Source organism: Cervus canadensis, chromosome 28, assembly GCF_019320065.1.
Source record: "Cervus canadensis isolate Bull #8, Minnesota chromosome 28, ASM1932006v1, whole genome shotgun sequence".
NCBI lineage: Eukaryota > Metazoa > Chordata > Mammalia > Artiodactyla > Cervidae > Cervus > Cervus canadensis.
The window spans coordinates 11,882,774-11,905,713 of record NC_057413.1 but is presented as its reverse complement, the minus strand read 5'-3'; the positions used below and the strand labels follow the sequence as shown (position 1 = coordinate 11,905,713).

Here is a 22,940-nt window from a genome sequence, read left to right as displayed (position 1 = left end):
TATAAGGCTAGCCTCTCTAAGGACTCTGTGGTCCAGCGATGGAGGCTGGATATCTGAGAATGTTACTTTGAGCGGTCTTGGGGCTCCCTGCAGCTTTGAATTTCCATCCTTTCACACCTTCCCTTTATGGGCTACTATCTGGGTCTCTGGTCCAGGTGCCCAAGCCTATCTCATCCCATTCCAATAACGAATTAAACTGGATGCTCTGCCATCACCTTATCTGTACCCAATAGGGCGAGTCAACTGTTGGTTATGTCTCCCTGGAGTGTGGCCACTTGCATACGAACTAAGTCCTTCACATTGACATGTATACATATGACATCTTAGGAAGCCACAACGATCCTCACAGAACTGTCTGTAAGAATTGGAAAACAAACAAAGGAGGGAAAAGAAGAATTAAGTAAAAGAGCTATATGCTGTGTACCCTGGGGTACACAGATTTTTCTTAGGAGAAAAAATCTGGGGGATAGTAACCCCTTTGCCAATAAAATGATCTGAAAAAGAGAAACAACAGGATATAAAAATGGGGACTTTTCTGGTGGTCCAGTGGTTAGGAATCTGCCTTCCAGTTCAGAGACGCAGGTTCACCCCTTGGTCAGGGAACTAGGATTCCCCAACTCAGTACATGTGCCACAACTAGAGAGCCCACGTGCTCTGGAAGCCATGAGCCACAGCTAGAGAGAAGCCCCATACCACAGTGAAGAGCCACGTGCTGCAACAAAGACTCAATGCAGCTAAAGATAAATAAATATTTAAATAATTTTAAAAAGATTCAACAAATACGTATGATATATTTCATAAAGAATAAATAAGTCAAAATCCCCAGTTAACAGAGCAAGCTCTATGTAATAGTTTTGCAGCTTCAAAGGGAATGAGCAAAAGCCCCATGGACCTGGGACTATTCATACAAACACATCTGAATGAGGGAAGTGAAAGACTCCTTTATTTCCTGGAAGGGAATGAAAGTTTATTTAGTTAATAATAAAATAAATAGGAGCAATTAAAATGTTTTTCCCTGAAATACATTAATGTTAAAGTGTTAAGAAGTAGACCACTTAAGCTTACCTTTCAGCCTAGCTTAAAAAGAAATGAAGAGTTTAAAATCCACCACAGAAAACACAGAAATGAAAAAAAAAAAAAACAGTAAATGACTAAAGGTAAAGTTACTTGGACTAAAGGACAAATAATGCATCAAAGAATAAATGTGAACAGACGAAACTTGCTTATTATTAAAACAAAAGAAGCTATTGATGGAATTAAAAAATAAAACTCAACAATCTGTTGTTTAAACAAAACACACTTAGCACCACGCCAATTATGATAGATAGGATGGGAGAGGACTGTCTAAGATTTAACCCACTTAAAGACAAGAGCAGAGATAACCTGGGCTTCTTCCTGTGTTAGATGCAATTTCACAGACTTGAATCCTACTTATCTTGCAAGACTTGGTTCGAGGGGCCCCTTCTCTGTGACCCTGTCTCCAACTTCTCCAGCCTTCAGGCAGTGTTCAAGATTGCCACCTACGAGCGCCCATCAGCTCAGCAGAGATTACGATGTACCCCCTTTAGATTGATCTTTTGCCCTCATAAGACTTCGAACTCTTGAAGAAAGCAGCTCTTGGTGTTTCCAAGCACAGCTAATCAAATTATGGAATATGATATATCTATTATAATGACAAAGGTATGGATTAGGAAGAGGACATTTCAGGTCCATCATTCTTTCCCCAGAACTTGGTCCACCAGTGTGACTGGGATATTGGATTTGTTGTGGGAGAGGAGTTTTGGGGAGAGGACTCACATGTACAAGCAGTGCAGTGCAAAGGGCCTTGAATGCCATCCTACGGGGCCTATAGACTTGACTGCACAGGTCATGGGAAACAAAGGCAGGATTCCAGACTAATTCTGTTTTCTATTTGTTCACTTTGTTTTATAACAGTACCTATGATGAGAGAATGGGCAACAGGTTGGAGAAGTTTTAAGGCAGAGAAATCAGTTTTAAGGGGCTAAACCAATAGTGTTTGTCAGTGAGTGGTGGCATTTTTTTTTTCTTTTTACATCTTTTTATTTTAGTTTTTTAAAAGGCATGCTTGCAATACCTTTACTTAAAAAATTTAAAAAGCAGGTGATCTTTTTCTATCTTCCCCCTTCTTTCTCTCTTCTATCTTTCTCTTTTCATCTTTTTTTCACCTTCCTTTATCCCTTCCTCCTCCTCTCCTTTCTTCTCTCTCTTCTTTCTTTTTTACTTCCTCTGCTCTTTCTCATCCCCCTCCCCTCTTTTTCTCCTGTACTAGGGCCCTGGGAACGGAGCATAGGTTTTAGATCCTGTAGATTCTTGTGGTCAGAATATTATCAGGATTCAGAGATGGGTTAGACATGAGGGGGTGAAGAAAAAGAAGTCAGGTGATGGGGTGGAGTGTTTGGAGTTCCAACACCTGAGACAAAGAACCAGAAGGGAAAATACAGTTTCTGTGTGTGGCTCTGAACAAAGGGCACCTGCAGCTCATGCAGGGTTAATCCAGACCCAGGATTAAGGAGTAAGGCCTGGAGTCTGGACGTGGACAGTTGGCACCACTAGTGTAGGGCTGACAGATACTATCAGGGACATGGCTGAAATCGACCAGGGACAGACTGTACTCAAGAAAATCCTCTTTGGCTGACAAAGAATGAAATTTTGAAGGAATGCATACATTTAAAGGGCAGAACAAGGAAGAGAAGTCAGACAAAGAAATTAAATGAAACAGACAACTTAGAAAATAAAGTTCACTCCCAAGGGAAGGAAAAACTCTGAGGAGAGGGACGGTCATTGATAAAAATTCTTTACAGAAGGTGAATGGAATGAGGACAATTAGGAAGATACCACGCCAACGAGAAAGGCTTTTCTGGTAAAATGATAAGGAGAGAGGACAGATGACAGGAGACTGAACAGTGACAGAGAAGTGACAGAGAGGGAGGACAGAGTCTTCCTAAGACATTTGCTAGCAAAGGGAGGAAAGAGATGGTGCAGGTGGTCAAGGAAGCCGTTTTTATTTTTTTAAAGGAGAGAGAAACTTGATTTGGTTTGCAGATTAAACAGGAGTCAGTAGGGAGAGAAAGAAGGGAATGATTGATTAGATAAGTTTCCAAAGAAATTAGAAGGAGGTCAAATAAATAAGAAAACTTATAATGGTATCAGATTAAAAAAAGTATCCTAGTATCCTGAATAAAACTCCATGAAGGATCATTATAGGATTGTAAAAGACACAACCTATCTAAAATAGTAAATATTTATGTCCCAAGCAACATAAAAAATATATATGATAACAGTGAGGAAGTTGCAAGAAGAAATAAAGCTAGTAATTGCATAACAAACTCTGCTCAAAATATGCCTGAATAAAGAACAGAGATAAAGCTGAACAAAGAAGAGAAACAAAAATGAAAATTGCAATAACCAGTATATGAGACAACCTGAATGACAGAATTAACAATACTTTCTTTTCAATAGAAATAGGTCTAGCACCAATATCTATCACGTATGAGAGACAAAGTCATATTTAATAAACATATACCCATAGTATTCATGTTGTTGTTTAGTTGTTAAGTTGTATCCAACTCTTTTGAGACCCCATGGACTATAGCCCACTAGGCTCTTAGGATTTCCCAGGCAAGAATACTGGAGTGGGCTCCCATTTCTTTCTCCGGGGAATCTTCACAACCCAGGGATCGAACCCATGTCTCCTACATTGGCAGCCAGATTCTTTACCACTGATCCACTAGGGGAAGGACAACAATACTCATAAATATTAGAAAAACAATATCAACTTAATTCTATTTAAGCAATACTATATGAGTAAAAATTTTTTCTTATAAACAATATCAATAAAAGAGGCAAGCCATGACCAACCCCTGTGGGTTAAATTTCCTTTAGAATTTCACCTCTTGAAACAATCTTTCACCCCCATCTCTTCAGTACTTCTCCCTAAGCTTAGCTGAGGACATTGGAGGGTGTTTGTTCTGCATAAAGACTGATTATTATTTGATGATCTTCTCTACTCATTCTACTTTATAAATACAAAAAAATGTTTTATATGTACAGGCTAACATTTATTGGAGAATAGAATAAAAAATTAAGATATGGATCATAAGAATCTATGATCAACCAAAAGTAACTCAAAAATAGAAGAATGCCCAATTAAATAGTGTTGTATATAATTATTGGATACAGTATATGTCCCTTAAAATTACACTACTAAAATTTGCTTGATATGAGAAAATGTGAATATTTAATTATGTTCCATGGGAAAAGCAGAAAAAATACTTTGACATAGAACTGAGGAGGGTGTGAAATAATGTAAGTCATTTGAGCATAGTGTTTATTACCTTTAGAATTTCTTAAATTCACTTTTTTAAAAACAAAACAAAACAAAATCAGGGACAAAATGGAATGATGTTCATCCTCTTTGAGGTCAAAATGAGAAGGTCATGGAAATTTCAGCAAATGTACTCTTTTTAAATGAGCTAAATCCATCTTGAAGTCCCATTATCAGTGAAATAAATGTTCCACATAGGAAAAAACCAAAGAAGACTAAAACCACATAAAACCTTTTAGAGCAAAAAAAAAAAAAAAAAAAAAGATCATGGGTGAAATTTGTGATGACACTCACACATTGGGAGATCCTATAAGCCAATTATCTTGATGTTCAGGTAGGAAGAACATAATTTAATTAGCATTTTAAAGAAAACTAAAAGGAACCAAAAAGCCAAACGAAAGACAGACTGAGGTGATACACTCATAATTAGAATTAGAAAAACCTGGCATTCAATTTTTTTTTTTGCTTTATTGAGGGATACCAGACAAGTAATCTCTCTGTGCTTTATTCCTTATCTATATGGAAATAATAATACTTATTTTTATAGGCCAGGAGATGATTATGCTAAGGTCCTCCTATGGTCTTGTTGCGCATGAATCTTCTTTTTGCCAGAGAATATCTATCCAATAAGTACAGAGAGAAGACTCTCCTCTTTTAGTTGCCCTGAGATTCTCTCACTGTAAAAAGCAATTGGGGCTGACTTTCCATGTACTGTTTGTTTCCACAAACACAAAGAGAAGGTTCCCAGGTATTCATTTAATAAGTGATCTGGGGAGAAGGTCTTAATCATCGTGAATGTCTAGCGCTCTGCTGGCTTTAGATTGTTAACTCACTCAGTCTCTTACTGAGCACCTACTACGGCCACTGGACACAGGGCTGGGTGTTCATCACTCAGCAGTACTGAATAATCACATTCTGTTACACTAATCCCTCCCTGGTACTGACTGGCAGTCACTGAAGGCATTACTCACAACCTAAGTCAACAATCAAACTGTTGTGGTGCCAGGGGCAAGCTAAGAACATGATGAGTCAATCAATCTAGGGAAAACAACAAAGTTTAGGGTAACCTGACTGGAAATAAAGATATTAATAGCAAATCAAAGGAAATGAAGGTGGTTTCACGACATGTTGTAACACCACAGAAGGCCCTGTATTTCACAGTTTCACTCCTTTATCGCTGCCTTCTTACTAATTAACACCTACTTTCTAACACTTTCAGGGCCTTGGGGCTACAAATGATGGACAAAAACACAAAGAAGAAAATCAGCGCAGAGTGGTTCAGGGAAGGAAGTCATGTGCTAAAAAGTCCCCAGGCGCACAGCCACGTGCCTGACTGACAACCTCCTCTCTCCCTCCTGACTGATGTAAAAAAGGAGATGTGCTGATCCTTCGTGGCTCTCTTTCTTCCCATTGCTCTTCTGTGACTCAACCAAGAGGGTACTCCAATCCATACCGAGTACATCTCCAGATATCAACAAAGGAAAGTTGACTGGAATGATCAGAAACAAAAGTCCTGCCTCAAACACAGATCACTGAATGCTGTGACTCTTTGGTTGCTTGGGCTTCCCTGGTGGCTCAGCGGTAACGAATCTGCCTGCCAATGGAGGAGACGCGGGTTCAATCCCTGGTCCAGGAAGATCCCCTGGGAAAGGAAATGGCAACTCACTCCAGTATTCTTGCCTGGGAAATCCCGTGGACAGCGGAGCCTGGGGGGCTATAGTCCTTGGGGTTGCAGTCTGACACGACTTAGCAACTGAACAACAACATAAAAAAAAAAAAAAAGATGATTCAGTTTCAGTTACAGTATTAGAGAATTACAGAATGATTCTGAATGTCTCTGTCCCAGACCAGAGAAATCCTGTCAAAAGAGAAGAAGGAAAGGCAAGAGTTCTCATTTTCTCACAAAACGTATTTTAACGATAATGAATTTATCCAGTATATCTTTATAAAAAGATCCTTCAGGTTCTAAAAATGTCAAGTAACATTTTTATTGATGACTATTTACCTTAGCCATTATCAGTTTCAGATAGCTAAGCTGTGATATATATATATATTTTTTGTTGTTGTTTTTTTTTAACTGAGTGGCATATGCAGTTAAAATTCATTTGTAGTTGTTGCTCAGCTGCTCAGTCGTGTCCAGCTCTTTTGCAACCCATGGGCTGTAGCCTGCCAGGCTTCTCTATCCATGGGATTTCCAGCAAGAATATTAGAGTGGGTTGCCGTTTCCTTCTCCAGGGGATCTTCCTGACTCAGGAAGGATCGAACCCACATCTCCTGTGTCTCCTGCATTGCAGGTGTATTCTTTACCACTGAGCCATCATGGAAGCTCTAAAATTCATTAGGGACTCAAAGTTAACAGTATATTTATAACCTCTTTATAGGACTTGGAGCTACACTCCCCCCGTTTTAAATAATGATGATGTTTTAGCTATACCTTGGTTTTTATTTTGTATAGTTTGCCCTCTCTGTGCGTCATTTGCTGTCAGGTTGGTAACATGTGAAGTTACAAATTATAACCTTGTTCCTGTTCCAACTTACGACCTTCCAAAAGGAATACCGAACACATTCAACTGTACGCTATCCAGCCAAAGAAAATGATGGGACTCCTGCTGTTTGAACCACTGAAATCCAATTTGGGTGAGGCGCTGCCCATTATCCTGTACAGAGAGTCCAGGTGGACGAAGGTGGGATCAAGCCTGAAGTTCTGCCCTGCAGTCACTTTGGTTCTAACTGCGAAATTACCAGTTTTAGAGGACTGATGCTGGGCACTCACAACAATGTCACTGCCTCAAGAAAGTACCACTCTTCACAATTTACATGAACACTCTATATAGGGAAATCTAACTAGAATATTTTTCAACAGCATTTAAATACCAGGCCAGCTGGATCTCCACAGCCCATGTGAATTGAATCAGCACACTTCTCAGAACCTATATTCTATCATCACTGAATGCTTGAGCTACATCTGTCACCCAAATCTGGCCGTGCTCGTTTCTTGTCATTCACTCTGAACATCCAGTAACGAAACATTCGGTGGTAGCCTCAGAGGCACGCGTTTTGTGAAAGCGTGCAGCAGTGAAACGGCATCCTTGAAATGAAATGCCTTCCTGACCCCAGGCCCCTTGTTCTTCCTCTAACTTTCCCTTTTCCAAATTCCCCTGAAGAATACTTCTTCAAGGCAAATCTGATGTGGCTGATCCACAACTTACATTTTAGCAGTTATACCCTCAACTGATATTTCAATCCATACTATATAAATCTCCAAATATCAAGTTCTTTTTTTTTTTTTTAAGATAACAGTACCACCAAGTAAAAATGTCATTTCACTCTGTTCTTCCGTTCCTTTCCTCTACTACTGGAATCTATTAACCTAGCTTTTATCCCTCAAACCAACACAAAGCGTCAGAAGCCGGAGCTGGTCTTTTTTTAATCAAACTTGACATCAAGTAAAACATAGTTAAGACCGCAACGTTTCATAAAAGCAAAGACACATCAACTCTCAAGCTCCCTGAAGCTCTTAGAATCTTGTGGAGGAGATGGAAAACATGCACAAAAAGTAACGGTGGAATGTTTCTTAAATGACATGTAAACAAGTTAATTCTGTGTTGACAGAAACTACTATAAAGGTGCTGGGAAGTTCAAAGCTATAAAGAGATCAGCAGAAGGCATGTTGAATGTGTTCCTTAATAGAGGAGAGTGGGTGGGAAAGTTTGAATAGTGGTCATGGTGTAATGAGGGCAGTAATTACAAAGATAAGTGCAAAGTACAGAAATATATGAATCATGATAAATAACATCACCCAGACCCTATTTTTCCAAAGTATTTTCTCCTACAAATGAGCTAATGATAGATGCAGAAATGCCAAATGCTGTGACTGCTATATAGCAGGGGATCCAGTAAATGTTTGGTTAAAAAAAAAAGACCAAGAAATAAATTAATAGAGTGGAGGAAATCAAAGAGGGCTGGAATATGTAAACAGGGTTTAACAAAGATCTGAAGTAACTACTTAAGAGTAACTTACCTAATAAGCGATTCCAGATATAGAAACACTAATCCTGGCAGCAGTTAATCTACCAAAAACCTGACAACAACATTCTTTTTTCCTGTTCAGTTTATGAAAAGAGGTAATCGTCCAGGAAGGAGTACATTCTCTAGGTGTTTGCTGCCAGTTGGGGGGAAGCAAAGTGAGAAACAGAAGGGGGAAATCATGTGTGTGTTTTCTCCTCTCCATTAGTTTGGGAAATGCATCTTCACTAAAAAAAAAAATTGTCATCAGTAAGACGCTCTCTTGTTCAACTTAGGAGAGGGGCTGGAAGATATTAAGTGGTGAATATGGGTCTTTATTATTCTGGCAATGTTGGCCTCTTCATGTTCAAAATTTATGTTTTAAAATCTCTGGAAGGCAGAATGCATTTCAATTAGTGAGACTATACAGTAGTTTGTCTTCTCCTAAAAATAATTATGTAAAATTTATTCTGAGTTATTTGTAATTTTAGTACTTAGGGAAGTGTCTGCATTTTCAATTAAGAGCTAAGTATACAAATTAAAAGTGCTGCACAGTGTAGCTTAAATCCAGCCCTCACTGGCTGGTGCACATAAACACTAATATCAAATGATGGTTTTGTCATGTGATCCAACCCGCAGCACATACAAATATAGAACATGACCATAAAAAGTAACGGACCATGCCCTCTGCTAAGTAATTTATGACAGCAGATCCAGACTGGAATGCCAGCTGGAATTACCTTCTCCCTGTCTGCTATTTTCGCATATACAGCTTTGTACAGATGATAGAAGCTACGTCTTGCAGAGAGGACTCATGTTAAGGCTGCTGAAATGATGAACAAGTAGCAAATCCATAGGCTAAAACATGTTTGGCTTGTAAAAAGATTTGTTGAACGATGTCAATAACCTATTTTAAAATTAATTTTTGAATCAGGCTGTAAGAGAAACTTGTAACCCCACCAATTTTGAAATATCAGATTTATGGTTTCTAGCAAACAGATAGGAAGCTTCACAGTGGAGAATGAAAAATAGTTGAGAATCATGTTATGAAAAATACAATGTGATCCCAAAACTTGACTAAAGGGAGAATGAAAAATTCCCTAGCCACATACATAGCCCTAATCTCTTTGCAGAATTTGCCATTGAGGCAGTCTGGAACTGTAACAAACTTAGTATGAAATAGTGGATAAAACAAAGGATATTATCCTTCTTTATTAACCTTTACCCCCTTGGATAATCCCCCAAATCCCCTGTGTGTGATAACCACCTCACTTCCTTTGGGCAGCCATTCATTATCTAATTCATGTCTTACACAAAGAGAAATGAGCTAATGTGCCTTATCAGATTAAAAAAAAAAAATAGTCACCATGAGTGATGTCCAACGGGACAGGATCTTAGCAAATCCCTTCTGCCTCCATAGTCCTGGGTTTCTAAATGCCTATAAAGCTACTAACCCACGGCCACAGCTCACAGGCTCATTCACAGCTTTATGTTGCTAAAGCAAACAGTCTGGGCAGAAGAATGACAGCATTACCCTCCTTTCTGATTATCCTCCTCTCTGCATCCTGATAAACTAATGATTCGCTTTCCTGTTGGGATTCAGCCCCGACTGGGTAGCTTCAAGCTGTCAACTCAAGCAGACCCTGATGATATCACACAAACCTCTTCCTCTCCTTCCTTCCCGGGTGCTTCATTCTTCATGAACCAGCATCAACATCCAGCCTACACATGGAGCCCGGGTGTAATTATCAAGGCAATTTTCTGGCCCTGGAAAGGCTCATGTAAAAGCAAAGGCTTCTTTTTGCCTCAGTTCTCCAAATACAACACAAAATGCTATTCAGAAAGCTGCTGGTTACAAAAAATTCAACCCTGTAGGTCTCTGTTTGTAACCTGTTTTTACCTGCTTATCATAGATTGTACTTGGGCAGACATTTCAGTTGGGTTGAAGCCTATCTCTTCAGAAATTAAAAGCATGCATTGCCTTTGAGTGCTTTTGAGTTGATAGTTAAGAGAACCACCCACTTAGTAATATCAATGAGTCCAAACTTATGCATATTTATGAAGTGAGACTATACAGTTAATTTGGAAAAGGCCATAAAGTGAGTCACTGATTAGGTTCTAAGATGCTATTCCTTTTTGAAACTCTGAACACTGGGAAATACTACTGTCAAATGAAAATATAACTGACCATGACATAAAAGATGAAAACTTATTACCTTTTACTTCTCTTGCAGTTTTATTTTTCTATTTTCCAGATAAATGTAGAATTACATATTTAAAAAACCATTAAAAAGACTTGTTCAACACATATAAATAACAGCAGTTACTCAACAGAATATTTTCTCGATACCTTTACATGAAGACAGAAAGCTTTAAGGCAATATTTTAACGTAGGCATTTCACTTTGTATTAGGGCCAGAATTGCTCTATTGCATTATGTTACCTGTCATATGCCCCCTAACAATAGAACTTGGCAGCACTCATTGTGGCCAAATCTTTCAAGATTCAGCAATTGTGACTGAGCTATGCTGTGACATTTTCTGGGCAGGGACTTAAGGAACACTTGGGAGTTTGTCTTTGTTCATTCGTTTGCTTTTTCTTTACAATTTCCAGACCTGCCACTAGCCCCACCTAATTTACTCAAGGCATGTTCTGAGATCAAAGTCACATGACTACTTTGCTTGGCATTTCAAAATATTGGACAATAATTTGACACCTTGTGGTAAACATTACAGAGGCAAAAAAAGGGGAGGGGATAAACTCACTCTAATTAAAAGAAACGTTGAGATCTCTATATACATGTATCTACATCTCTAGATCTCTCTTTACTCAGGTACAGTGAAAACAAATTCAGTGGTTAGATTTGAAAGTTTTCTTGTCTTTCTCTGGATGCCTCCTAGGCGATTAGCCCAGAAAAACCCACTTGAGAGTTTAGAAAGATATTTCCACTGAGACAGACCTCATTAGCCAACTTACCCACTCTGGCAGACTGGCTAAATGCTCACCAAATCCATGAATTCCTCCTTCCCGGCACACAGGCTGATTAAATTTCCCAGCCACCCCTGCAACTAACTACAAGTGCCCAAGAGACTGAATGAAGGCAGAAGTGACATATGCCACTTTCAGGTCTGACCCATAAAACCTTTCCAGGAATGATCCTGCATTGTCTTTCCCAAGTCAGTGGCCGAGGACTTGGAGTCAGGAAGGGGCTAAAAGATGGAAGATGCCTGGTCCCTGAATGACCATATGGAAGACTGTCAATCAAAAACACCACTGCAGACCTCAGGTAAGCAAGAAAAATGAGAATTAGGGACTTCTGCTTAAAGCAGTTGGACTAACCTAACTGGTACTAAAGTCTCCTATTCAATCACCTGACCCTTGCATATTTTTTCTCATTCAATCCTCACAATAACTCTACGAGATAAGAACTATTATCCCTATCAAAAATAAGGAAACATGGGCTAAGAGAACTTAACTGCTTTCTTAAGTGGGTAACTTGACAAGTTGGTTTGGTTAGAGTGGCTCAGTTCAGTGGGAGTTTCTTGTGAACTTTACCAGATTAATTTTCCAGTAGCCATCCAGAAAAAAAAAAGATGATCCTTTTTGTTTTTCTTGCATTTGGATTCACAAAGCTAAAGAGTAGAAGATCTGGGGTTCAAATCCAGGTAGGCCCAAGTCCAAAGATTCTACCCTTGACCACCCTCACAAATTAATGTTTTTTTTAAAAAAATCTCAAACCTATAGGCATAAAACCCATAAATAATCGGAATCTCTCAATGTACCTAAGTAATTAGCTTAAGTCCTAAGGTTAACTACTAGGCTTTCTTGGTTGGTTTAAGATGAATAAGTTATCAACAAATTGGATTACTGCCCCACAGCTTAGAAAATCCTTACTGAGTCAGTGCTCTGGCGGAGCACTGTGCTGGGCCATGCATATCACTAGATGGAGGAATGGACAGAAGGGGTCTCTCATCCTCCTTTCTCTTCTAATTTCTCAGACTCTTTAAATAATGAAAGGACAAAAAATTAGTTTTAGATTCCTGTTCAGTGCACAGGAAGGCACTATCTGCTTTTTTAAAAAAATAGTTATTTATTCGACTGCCTCAAGTCTTAGTTGCAGTACACAGGATCTTTGCTGCATCATGTAGGATCTTTCCTTGAGGGGCATGGATTTTCTAGCTGTGGTAAGTGCGGGCTCCTGAGCACACGGGCTCAGTAACTGCACAGCATGTGGGACTTTAGTTCCCCAATCAGGGATCGAACCTGTGGTCCCTGCATAGCAAGGTGAATTCTTAACCACGAGGCCACCAGGGAAGTCCCAATATTTCCTTTTATGTATTTATTTTTTTAAACTAATTTATTTATTTTAATTTGGAGGCTAATTACATTACAATATGGTGGTGGTTTTTGCATACACTGACATGAATCAGCCACAGGTGTACATGTGTCCCCCATCTCATATCCCCCTTCCCCCTCCCTCCCCATCCCATCCCTCTGGGTTGCCCTGCTTCATGCACAGAACACGGACTGATCAGTGAATACTACTACCATTTCACAGATGGTAGTATACATGTTTCAGTGCTATTCTCTCAAATCATCCCACCCTTGCCTTCTCCCACAGAGTCCAAAAGTCTGTTCTTTATATCTGTGTCTCTTTTGCTGCCTCGCATACAGGGTCATCGTTACCATCTTTCTAAATTCTACATATACACATTAATATACTGTATTGGTGTTTTTCTTTCTGACTTACTTCACTCTGCATAATAGGCTCCAGTTTTATCCAACTTATTAGAACTGATTCAAATGTGTTCTTTTAACAGCTGAGTAATATTCCACTGTGTATTTGTACCATAACTTTCTTATCCATTCATCTGCCGATGGAAATCTAGGTTGCTTCCATGTCCTAGCTATTGTAAACAGTGCTGTGACCAATATTTCCTTTTAAAATGCAAGTCAAATAAAGACAGAAAAAGAGAGGGCAGGTGGAAGAAACTATTTCTTACTTATGGAAGATTAAAAAACTCAGATTTCCTAGTCTTTTTAATAGAATAAATCAACAGGCCAGTCAAAGGCCATAAATCATCTTCCCTTTAGCTGGAAACTTAGGGTTAATTTCTTCCACTATGCACCGGTACACATTAATTTCATGCAAACACACACTCACACACAGTTTCATTGTCAGGTCCTCAGCAGCATAAGACGTGTTGAAGAAAATATGGAAGTGTCTGTAGGTGGGAAGGCACTCCCTGCTGTAGTTACAACACAACAGATGTGGTCCTTTACCACAAAGGTGCTGCCCATCTGTCTGAAACTAAGGTCGGGGGGCGCAGGTAGAAGACCTCCCCAAAACCCCTGTGATGAGTCTTCCTTCCAAGTGGTGCCCATCTAGGACTTTAGAGGCACTGGGCTAGCAGAAGTTACATTTTCAGCTGTGGCCAAAGTTTTGGGGTCATTCATGGTAGAGATGAGAGATCAAATTGCCGACATTCGTTGGATCACAGAGAAAACAAGGGAATTCCAGAAAAACATCTACTTCTGCTTCACTGACTCTGCTAAAGCCTTTGAGTGTGTGGATTACAACAAAATGGAAAATTCTTAAAGAGATGGGAACACCAGACCACCTTACCTGACTCCTGAGAAACACATACGTGGGTCAAGAAGCAACAGTTAGAACTGAACATGGAACAGTGGACTGGTTCAAATGGGAAAGGAGTATGATGGACTGCATATTGTTTCTTTCCTGCTTATTTAACTTAGAAAGTGAAGAGGAACTAAACAGCCTCTTAATAGGGGCTAAAGAGGAAAGTAAAAAAGCTGGCTTGAAACTCAACATTAAGAAAAAAAGATCATGGCATCCAGTCCCATCACTTCATGGCAAATAGAAGGGGGAAAAGTGGAAGCAGTGACAGATTTTATTTTCTTGGGCTCCAAAATCACTGCACATGGTGACTGCAACCAACAAATTAGAAGACGCTTGCTTCTTGGAAGAAAAACTATGACAAACCTACACAGCATATTCAAAAGCAGAGACATCACTTTGCTGACAAAGATCCATATAATCAAAGCTATGGTTTTTCCAGTAGTCATGTACAGATGTAAGAGTTGGACCATAAAGAAGGCTGAGCTGAAGAATTGATGCTTTTGAACTGTGGGGCTGTTGAGAGACCCTTGGACTGCAAGATCAAACCAGTCAATCCTAAAGGAAATCAACCCTGAACATTCATTGGAAGGACTGACACTGAAGCTCCAATACTTTGGTCACCTGATGCAAAGGGCTGACTCATTAGAAAAGACCCTGATGCTGGGAAAGATTGATGGTAGGAGGAGAAGGGGGTGACAGAGGGTGAGATGGTTGGATGGTATCATCAACTCAATGGACATGAATTTGAGCAAACTCTGGCAGACAGTGAAGGACAGGAAAGCCTGGCATGCCGCAGTCGATGGAACCACAAAGAGGAAGACATGACTGGGCGACTGAACAACAACAAACGGTAGAGATGATTAAAGATCATCTTCCACATCTCTCCCGGGTGATGGGAGATGTCTCCACGCCAACAGCACTTGTTTCACCTCTCCCTATTAACGACAAACATTTTCTACATTTTATTTTACCACATAACTCTTGTAAGTGACTATGCATTGCAGCTCTTTTTATGTGTAGTATCCATGAAGAGAACTTTGGATGGTGAGTAAAGTAATGGGCCCAGGTCTAGTAATGGGCCCATGTCTAGATCCCATGACCAGGGCATTAAAATGTATCACTGAGCTTCATTTTTCATGCTTGCAAATTAGAAATATCCTATTTTCCCTAGACGTAGTGAAGAGCTGAATGCACCAAAATTCTACACATATAGAAAAGGGGTTTCTTGGCCATTTTTTATGTGAGACTCCTTCTACCAACTGGAAAAAGATGGGCATGATAAATTGTAACTAGAGTTCTTTTTTTTTCTCATGTTCTAGTAACATTTAATTTAAAAAAGCAGGCATCTGAGCCATGGGCCACAGTTTGGCAGCACCTGGTCTATAATTCCTAAAAAGGCTTCCTACATATGCCTTTTTAAGTGCACAGTTCAGCAGTGTTCAGTATATGCACACTGTTATGAAACAGATCTCCAGAACTTTCTCATCTTGCAAAAGGGAAACCATCTATCCATTCAACAACAATCTGTTTCTTCCCAAAGCTCCTGGTAATCACGATTCTACTTTCTGTCTCTGCGAATATGACTAATTAAGATCCCTCATATAAGTGGGACTGTACAGTATTTGCTCTTCTGTGTCACTAGAATTCTTAACAACAATATTGTAAGGATTAGAACAATCTTTTGCCCAAAGATCATTTTTCTAAATTACAACAAGGGGAGAGAAGAAAAGCATGAGATGTTCTGCACATGTTTCACAAGTTGTTCTATATCAGGATCACTGTAATATGTCTGTAACACAAGAGGGGTGCTTGCAAGGTGCAAGATGGGATGACTCATTAGTACATCATGAAATCAGTTCAGTGGGTGACAATCTTTGAAAAAGAAGAAAAGAACAGAGCAATACAATGGATTATGTGAAATATATCATAACGAAATGCACATTACAACTGTTGTTTTGTGCAACTGGATGGTGAAATAAAATATGCTTTTTCCTATAGATCAAGGTTGAAAAATTTGAAATCCTTTCTAATAGAGAATCTAAGAACCATGTGTCTTAGTCCAAAATGAGACAGGAAATTTGGAGTTGGATGTCATCACTGTCGATCAGGGCTGTAAATCACTATGATTTTGCAAATGTTTGTTAATGCAGCGTAACAGCCTGCTTTGACATAGACACGATAGGAAAAAAGAACATGAGCCTGGTATTTGTCTACGAAAGGATTTTGTGCTGGTGGGCATTTCAGGTGGGGACGCCTGAGTCTTGCTGCTCAAAATGTAGCAACAGACCACCAGCAGCAGCATCACTGAGAGCTTGTTAGAACTAGAGAGTCCCGGGCTCTCTTCTAGACCTACAACCCAGACCCTGCACTCTAACAAATCACTGAATCCAGACGGACTCAGATGAAGACTAGGGTTTGAGAAGCAGCCATCTAGCAGTGTTTGATAACAAAGAGGCACAAAGTATGAACTAAAAATTAGTAGTAAATACTCCCTTAATCACAAATTGGTTGTGAGACTAGTAAAAACGGATAGAATACAGGTGCATAGATAAACTGACCCTTTAAATAGGTGATGTCGAATGTCACAGTATAAATTTGGTCATAAGAAGACTGTAAAGGCCGAAGAAAGGTTTTGTACTATAATCTGGATTAGAGATAGAACTTTCAGTCCTATCCATCTCATTTTCAGGATGTGTCTCACAGTAACTGGTTCTGTTGCTTGCCTGTTTTCTACCTTACACTGCCAATTCCTCTGGGCACTCTCGGTTCTCAGGATACACTCTTACCTCTTGGGGTTGCTGGTACTGAGAGGCCATCAGAAGGAAAGCTCGCTGGGCCTGGAAAGCGCTATGCACCATTTCCGCCTGGGAACAAAAACAAAAAGGGAACAGTTTAATTATGTGAGTGCCTGCACAGAGACTTACCATATGATCCAGCAGTCCCATCTCTAGGTATATAGCCAAGAAAAATGAAAATGCCTGTCCACACAAAAAACTTGTAAATAAATGCTCACAGCATCATTATTCATAATAGCCAGAGAGCAGAAAGAACCAGAATGTCCATCAACTGATGAATGGATAAACAAAATGTGATATATCCATAACAATGGAATATTACTCTGCAATAGAAAGAAATGAAGTGCTGATCCATGCTACAACATGGGGGGAACCTTGAAAACATTATGCTGAGTGAATGAAGCCAGTCACAAAAGACCACATTTGTATGATTCCGTTTATATGAAATGTCCAGAATAAGCACATCTACAGAGAGAAAGTAGATTAGCGGTTGCCAGGGGCTGGCGGGAGGGAGGAATGGGCAGTGACTGCTAATGAGTATGGAGCTTCTCTCGAGGGTGCTGAAAATGTTTCAGAATTAGACAGTGGTGATGGTTTCACAATGTGGTGAATATACTGAGGATCACCAAATCATATACTTTAAAAGAGTGAAGGTTATGATATGTGAAGTATATCTCAACGAAGCTATTAAAAAAATCTTTGAGCCCCAAAGTGTAACTATTTTCCAAAGGGTGTCTCTACTATCCTCTTTCACACCCCAATTTGTTCTACACTTGATAATGGAAAGAAAATTGTCCCTTAAGCCATCCCCATCAAGATATGTTCACTTGGGACTTTCCTGATGGCCCAGTGGCTAAGACTGTGTGCTCCCAATGCAGAAGATCCAGGTTTGATCCCTGGTTGGGGAACTAGATCCCACATCTAGTTCCCACGCTGCAACTAAAGATTTGCATGTGGCAACTAAGGCCTGGTACAGCCAAATAAATAAACAAAAATAAATATTTAAGATATGCTCACCGAGAAATACTGGTTGCTACGACTGTTCAGTTAGATGGCTCTGGAGGAGACTTCAGATCTACCTGGACTCAACACCCCAAAAGGAACTGAGCAGGTGGGAATGTCTTCAAATACATGGTTCCATATTCTCTTATCCTTACCATCTACTCACTCTTAACTAGTTGATTAATTCTTTAATATTTTTAGATTCAAAAGTTACAGAAGAGTATCAAGAAGAAAATAATTCCAAATGTTTATATCACACACAATTAGTTTTCAAGAAAAGTCATACAGTTGTTTTCATAAGACAAAGCACAATGATTCAGAATATTTGCTTAAATGCCATAAGTTACAAAGATTAAATTTTTTAAAAATATCTCATAACCTAGAAATAATCATTATTAATACAAGATGAACATCACAGCATCCACCTTTAAAAATCCATATGCAGACAGACATTGGTAAAATGGGACCATACCTTAAGTACTATTTTTTAAAATGAAAGTATAAATTTTCATTATAAGTGAATACTAAAAATTAAAGAGAAAGAACTGATAAGCTTCAAATAAAAGTCTCTGCACTATGTTATGCATCATTCTAAATAATCTAAATGATCATTCTGGACTTCCTTGGTGGCTCAGTGATAAACAACCCACCTATCAATGTGGAAGATGCAGGTTTGATCCCTGGGTTGGGAAGATCCCCTGAAGAAGGAAATGGCAACCCACTCTAGTAATCTTGCCTGGAGAATTCCAAGGACAGAGGAGCCTGGAGGTTACAGTCCATGGGGATGCAAAGAGTTGGTCACAACTTAGCAACTGAGCATGCACACAAATGATCATTCTAAGATAAAAATATAAAATATTAAGAGACTGGAATACTTACGTATTTATATTTTAAATGACATAATGTAATTTTAGACGATACTAATTGACTCCTTGTTGGGAAAGACAAGAACACAGGCCTTTCCCACTTCTTTCTATCTCTGGCCTCCATTTTTCATTTTGTTTTAGTTATTGTTACTATAATGCTAATCCCATAGCTACTGAGAATTAGTTCTACATTTAGACATACCTAGTGGTTCTCACCAATTGTTTTATCATGACTTCTCCATTTCTGAGTTTTGATTTTTTTTTTTTCTGGCTAGACTCCCATTATCAAGTATGTTCCTCAAAAAGTATGTTCCTTAAGTTCTTCAGTCTGAAGCACGTCTCCCTGTTGTGTATATATTTTAACAACATCTTGGCTAGATATAACCTCCTTGGGTCTCTCTCTCTCACCATGTGCAGAAAGGATAGCAGTGAATGTGGCAAAGCACAAATCTAAGCCAGCTTGACCTTTTTCTCCTTTGTAGGAAACTGACTTTTCTATTCTGACACCTGAAGAATTATTTCTCTAACCTTGAAGCCTAACAGCTTAACTAAGTTACGTCTGGATTTTGAGCATTCTGTGTTATACTTCTTAGAATAGATTTGGTCCTTTCATTTATGGTATATTTTCTTACATAACTTTATCTTTCAAAATACGTTTTGTTCCATTTGTTAGATTTTCTACTCAGGGGTTCCAACAATTATCCTCATACTGTATAATATTTGAATGATTTCATACCTTTTAGATTCTCCCTGCCTTTCATTTCTTTATCTGTCGTCTGTAATTACTGTGATTATATCAATACTTTTCTCTATTGCTGATAAACGGATATTCAGTAGGGTCTCATATACATTAACATTTCTAATTTATATTTCATTTCTGTATTAATGTTGTTTTTGATTTTGATTCATTAGACTTCAATTTCCCTTTGTATTTCATTCTTATTTTCTATCACCTTAAGCTATGCTGTGTGCTCAGTCACTCAGTCACGTCCAACTCATTACAACTCCCCAGACTGTAACCCACCTGACTCGTCTGTCCATGGAATTTTCCAGGCAAGAAAACTGCAGCAGCTTGCTATTTCCTTCTCCAGGGGATCTTCCCGACCTACAGATTGAACCTGTGTCTCTTGCATCTCCTGCACTAGCAGGTGGATTCTTTACCACTGCGCCATCTGGGAAGCCCCTGAAAAATATTTTTAAAATATGCTAATACTCTTATTAAGTTTTAAGAGTCTAAGTTACACTCTAATTAAGCCATAGCGAGGAATCTGTTTCTGTTCATTGTCTTATTTTCTCTGAGGGCAAGCCCATGACTTTCCTTTGCATGCTCTATTCCTCTCTGACACACTATTTCTAGTAACCCTGTGGGTGATTCCTTGAGCATTTTGCCACCTTACTGGAGACTGGTTTATTTTCCGTTTCAAGCAAGAGTGTTATTCCTAATCTTCTAGGGCCTGATGGAATAGGAGACAGGAAAAGGGAGTGCTTAAGTTTTCTCATTTCTCACCCAAGGGCTTTTTTTTCCGCTTACTGACAAGAAAATGCTTAAAATAAAACCAAGATTTGTAGATCATTTACATTTAGAATGACAAATTCATCATCATAAACATAACAGATTAAGTCTTATGAATATTTAAATGAGGGTATATTTTCCTTTTTGGAGTACACCATCTCCTCTTTGTCCTGTCAGCCTGAGTGCTGGGATTATGTTGCTCAAAAAATCTCAAATTTTGGATATTCCTTAGGGAAATAGAGGATTTTCAAATTTTACTGTCCTGGAGACCATTATGACCTCCTGAACATGAAGCTCAAGAGTGGCAGGAATGCTTATCCATACATCAAAACATTTATTTTTAGTGGTTCAGAAGGACTTTTGTCAGTATCTAATAACCACATTTCCAAATAGATGCTTATGAAATAAAACTTTCCATGGCTTAGACATAAATAAAAGAACTGCACTTCTCCCACAATGATGATACAGAAGTATGGTCCTCATCTACGACAAGCCTTGTGGAGTCAGCTGAATCATAGTTGCTGTGAGAACAGTAATTTGCGATTGCCTGACTTCTACAGTTAAAACTGCAGCTCAGAGGTGGCATTAATATTTTTGTAGTTATCCCAAGATGAACACTATCACTGCCCTTTTTTACTTTCCTGAGCAACAACATTTAGCCCTTTGTTAACAGAACAACTTTCTGGCAGGTCTGATTAAATGAAGATGGCCAGTTTCATTAATTAGTCTCTCCCCCCACATGGCCTTTCACTCAACAATGGCGATGGAGGTCGGAGCACATAAGGGCTGAATATCTAGCTATCTGCTTCCACTCTCCCTTTCGATGTGCTTATGCAGACAAATCTTTCTGAGGATTCAGCTGTGTACCTCTTCCGGCTCCCTGGAACTCTGGGTATGACTAGCAGACTCTAAACTACATGCATTTTTAACCTGATCCATTCACATTTCAAAGAATTTTTATTCCATCTTTGAGGCATTCTGATCCACCTGCTTCTTACTTCTGGAAAGTTCCACGAGTCCCCTCAACCAGACAGCATCAGTAACAATTCCTCTGAACCTGCTGAGTTCTGATAACTTGAAAGGGAGAATTTGGCTCACTCAGGCAGTTCAAAACATTGTGAAAGAAAAAGTCCAACGTAGGGATTTTCAGTAACGACAAATAATTGAGGGTTTTTGCTGAGTTTGTTCATCACACGTGTGCCAGGCTCAGAGCGCCTCAGTGACCTTTGTGGGTATACATGCGCATCTATCTGCCTGTGACCATGTGTGTGCAGAGAAGAAAGGGACAGTGTTGTTAAGAGGCAAAGTTGTGCATTTTGCTTGAATTCTATCAATTTTTACTTAGGTGACTGGAGTTCTTAGACAGACAGGTTGGGATACGATCTTGACCTATGGTCTGAGGGGAAAGAGTAGGAGAATGAATTTCAGTCATCAGTTTAAAGCAAGCTTTGGGATAAACAGACACCAGTTAACATGACTTATTTTCATCTAATCCCCCTGAGAGAGAACTGGCTCCCTGGGGAAGCCCAATTGGTCTCTGAACAACCATCGAAGCTTTGCATTATTTCATTGGGAAATCTATAGGTCACAAAGCACCAAGTGGATGATAAAATCAGCAAGATGCAACTGGGAGAAAGGGTACAGGTAAGACTTGGAGGAGATGCAGAAAGCATCCAGCCAGGATGCCTGTGCTGAAGATATTTCCAGATCTTATGACTGTATCAGCCCTCTTCTTGGGAACCAAACAGCAAAGGGAAGGGGGTCCTCTTTCTCTGACTGAAGGTCAAGGGAATGGGCATCTGCTCATCAGGTGCAATTTGGGGGCTCTGGGAAGGTCACTATCAACACCACCTTCACATTCCTCCCCAATGAGTCTGCCAAAGTCCCATATTTTATAATTAGAGGTGCTGTGTTTTTAGATCTGATTCCTTAGGACCCTTTAATCTATCCTAACAGTGAGGTCTCTTGAGTTTCATCCAACAAAAAGGTAAAAGAGAACCTGACAGATGAAAGCACAGCAGGAAAATGAGCTGGCAAAAAGAGGTGATAGGATGCCAAAGACAAGTTTCACCCACTTCACGATTTTGCTTAAAACAACATTGAAGATGCTTAATTTTATAGACATGAACATAATGACCAACCCTACAAAGTCAGGTTATCAAGGCCATCTGGGTTGACATAAAGAGCCATGAAGAAGGCTGACACCAGCAGTTCTCAACTGGTTTGCATTAAGTTTGCATTATATTCACCTGGTGAAAGAATGTGAACGAGAAAGTCACTCAGTCTTGTCCGACTCTTTGCGACCCCATGGACTGTAGCCCCCCAGGCTCTCCTGTCCATGGGATTCTCCAGGCAAGATTACTGGAGTGGGTAGCCTTTCCCTTCTCCAGGGGATTTTCCCAACTCAGGAATCGAACATAGGTCTCCCACATTGCTGGCAGATTCTTTACCAGCTGAGTCACATAGTCACCTGGAGGCTCTGTTAAAACAGAGATTGTCACGATTCACCCCCAGGGTTTCAGATTCAGATTCTTGGGCCCAAGAATTCACATTTCTAATGAATTCTCTAACAAATATTGCATGCTGTAATCACTTAATTAAGTTTCAGGAGAGTTTCTGTTGATTCTTTTGAACTTTCCACATAGATGAAGGTCATGTCATCTGTGATAAAAGACAGTTTTATATCTTCCTTCCCAATCAGAGTGCATTTTAATTCCTTTTCTCATCTATTTGCATTAGAAAAAATTTCTAGTTTGATGTTGAAAATGATTGG

The 22,940-nt window shown here is 39.3% G+C and overlaps 1 protein-coding gene across 2 annotated transcripts in view; it reads right to left on the bottom strand.

The window, feature by feature from the left end:
• Positions 1 to 22,940, bottom strand: part of CAP2 (cyclase associated actin cytoskeleton regulatory protein 2) — a 127,739-nt gene that overhangs the window by 59,153 nt on the left and 45,646 nt on the right. Inside the window, exons 1-2 of one of the 2 annotated variants that reach the window (XM_043449862.1) lie at positions 22,585 to 22,589; positions 16,778 to 16,855 (exon numbers count right to left, since the gene is read on the bottom strand). In XM_043449862.1, the coding sequence (XP_043305797.1) occupies positions 16,778 to 16,849 (72 nt within the window). In that variant the 5' untranslated portion in view covers positions 16,850 to 16,855; positions 22,585 to 22,589. Of the gene's footprint in view, positions 1 to 16,777; positions 16,856 to 22,584; positions 22,590 to 22,940 lie in introns of those variants that run through there. The other variant, XM_043449861.1, reaches the window with a different exon arrangement.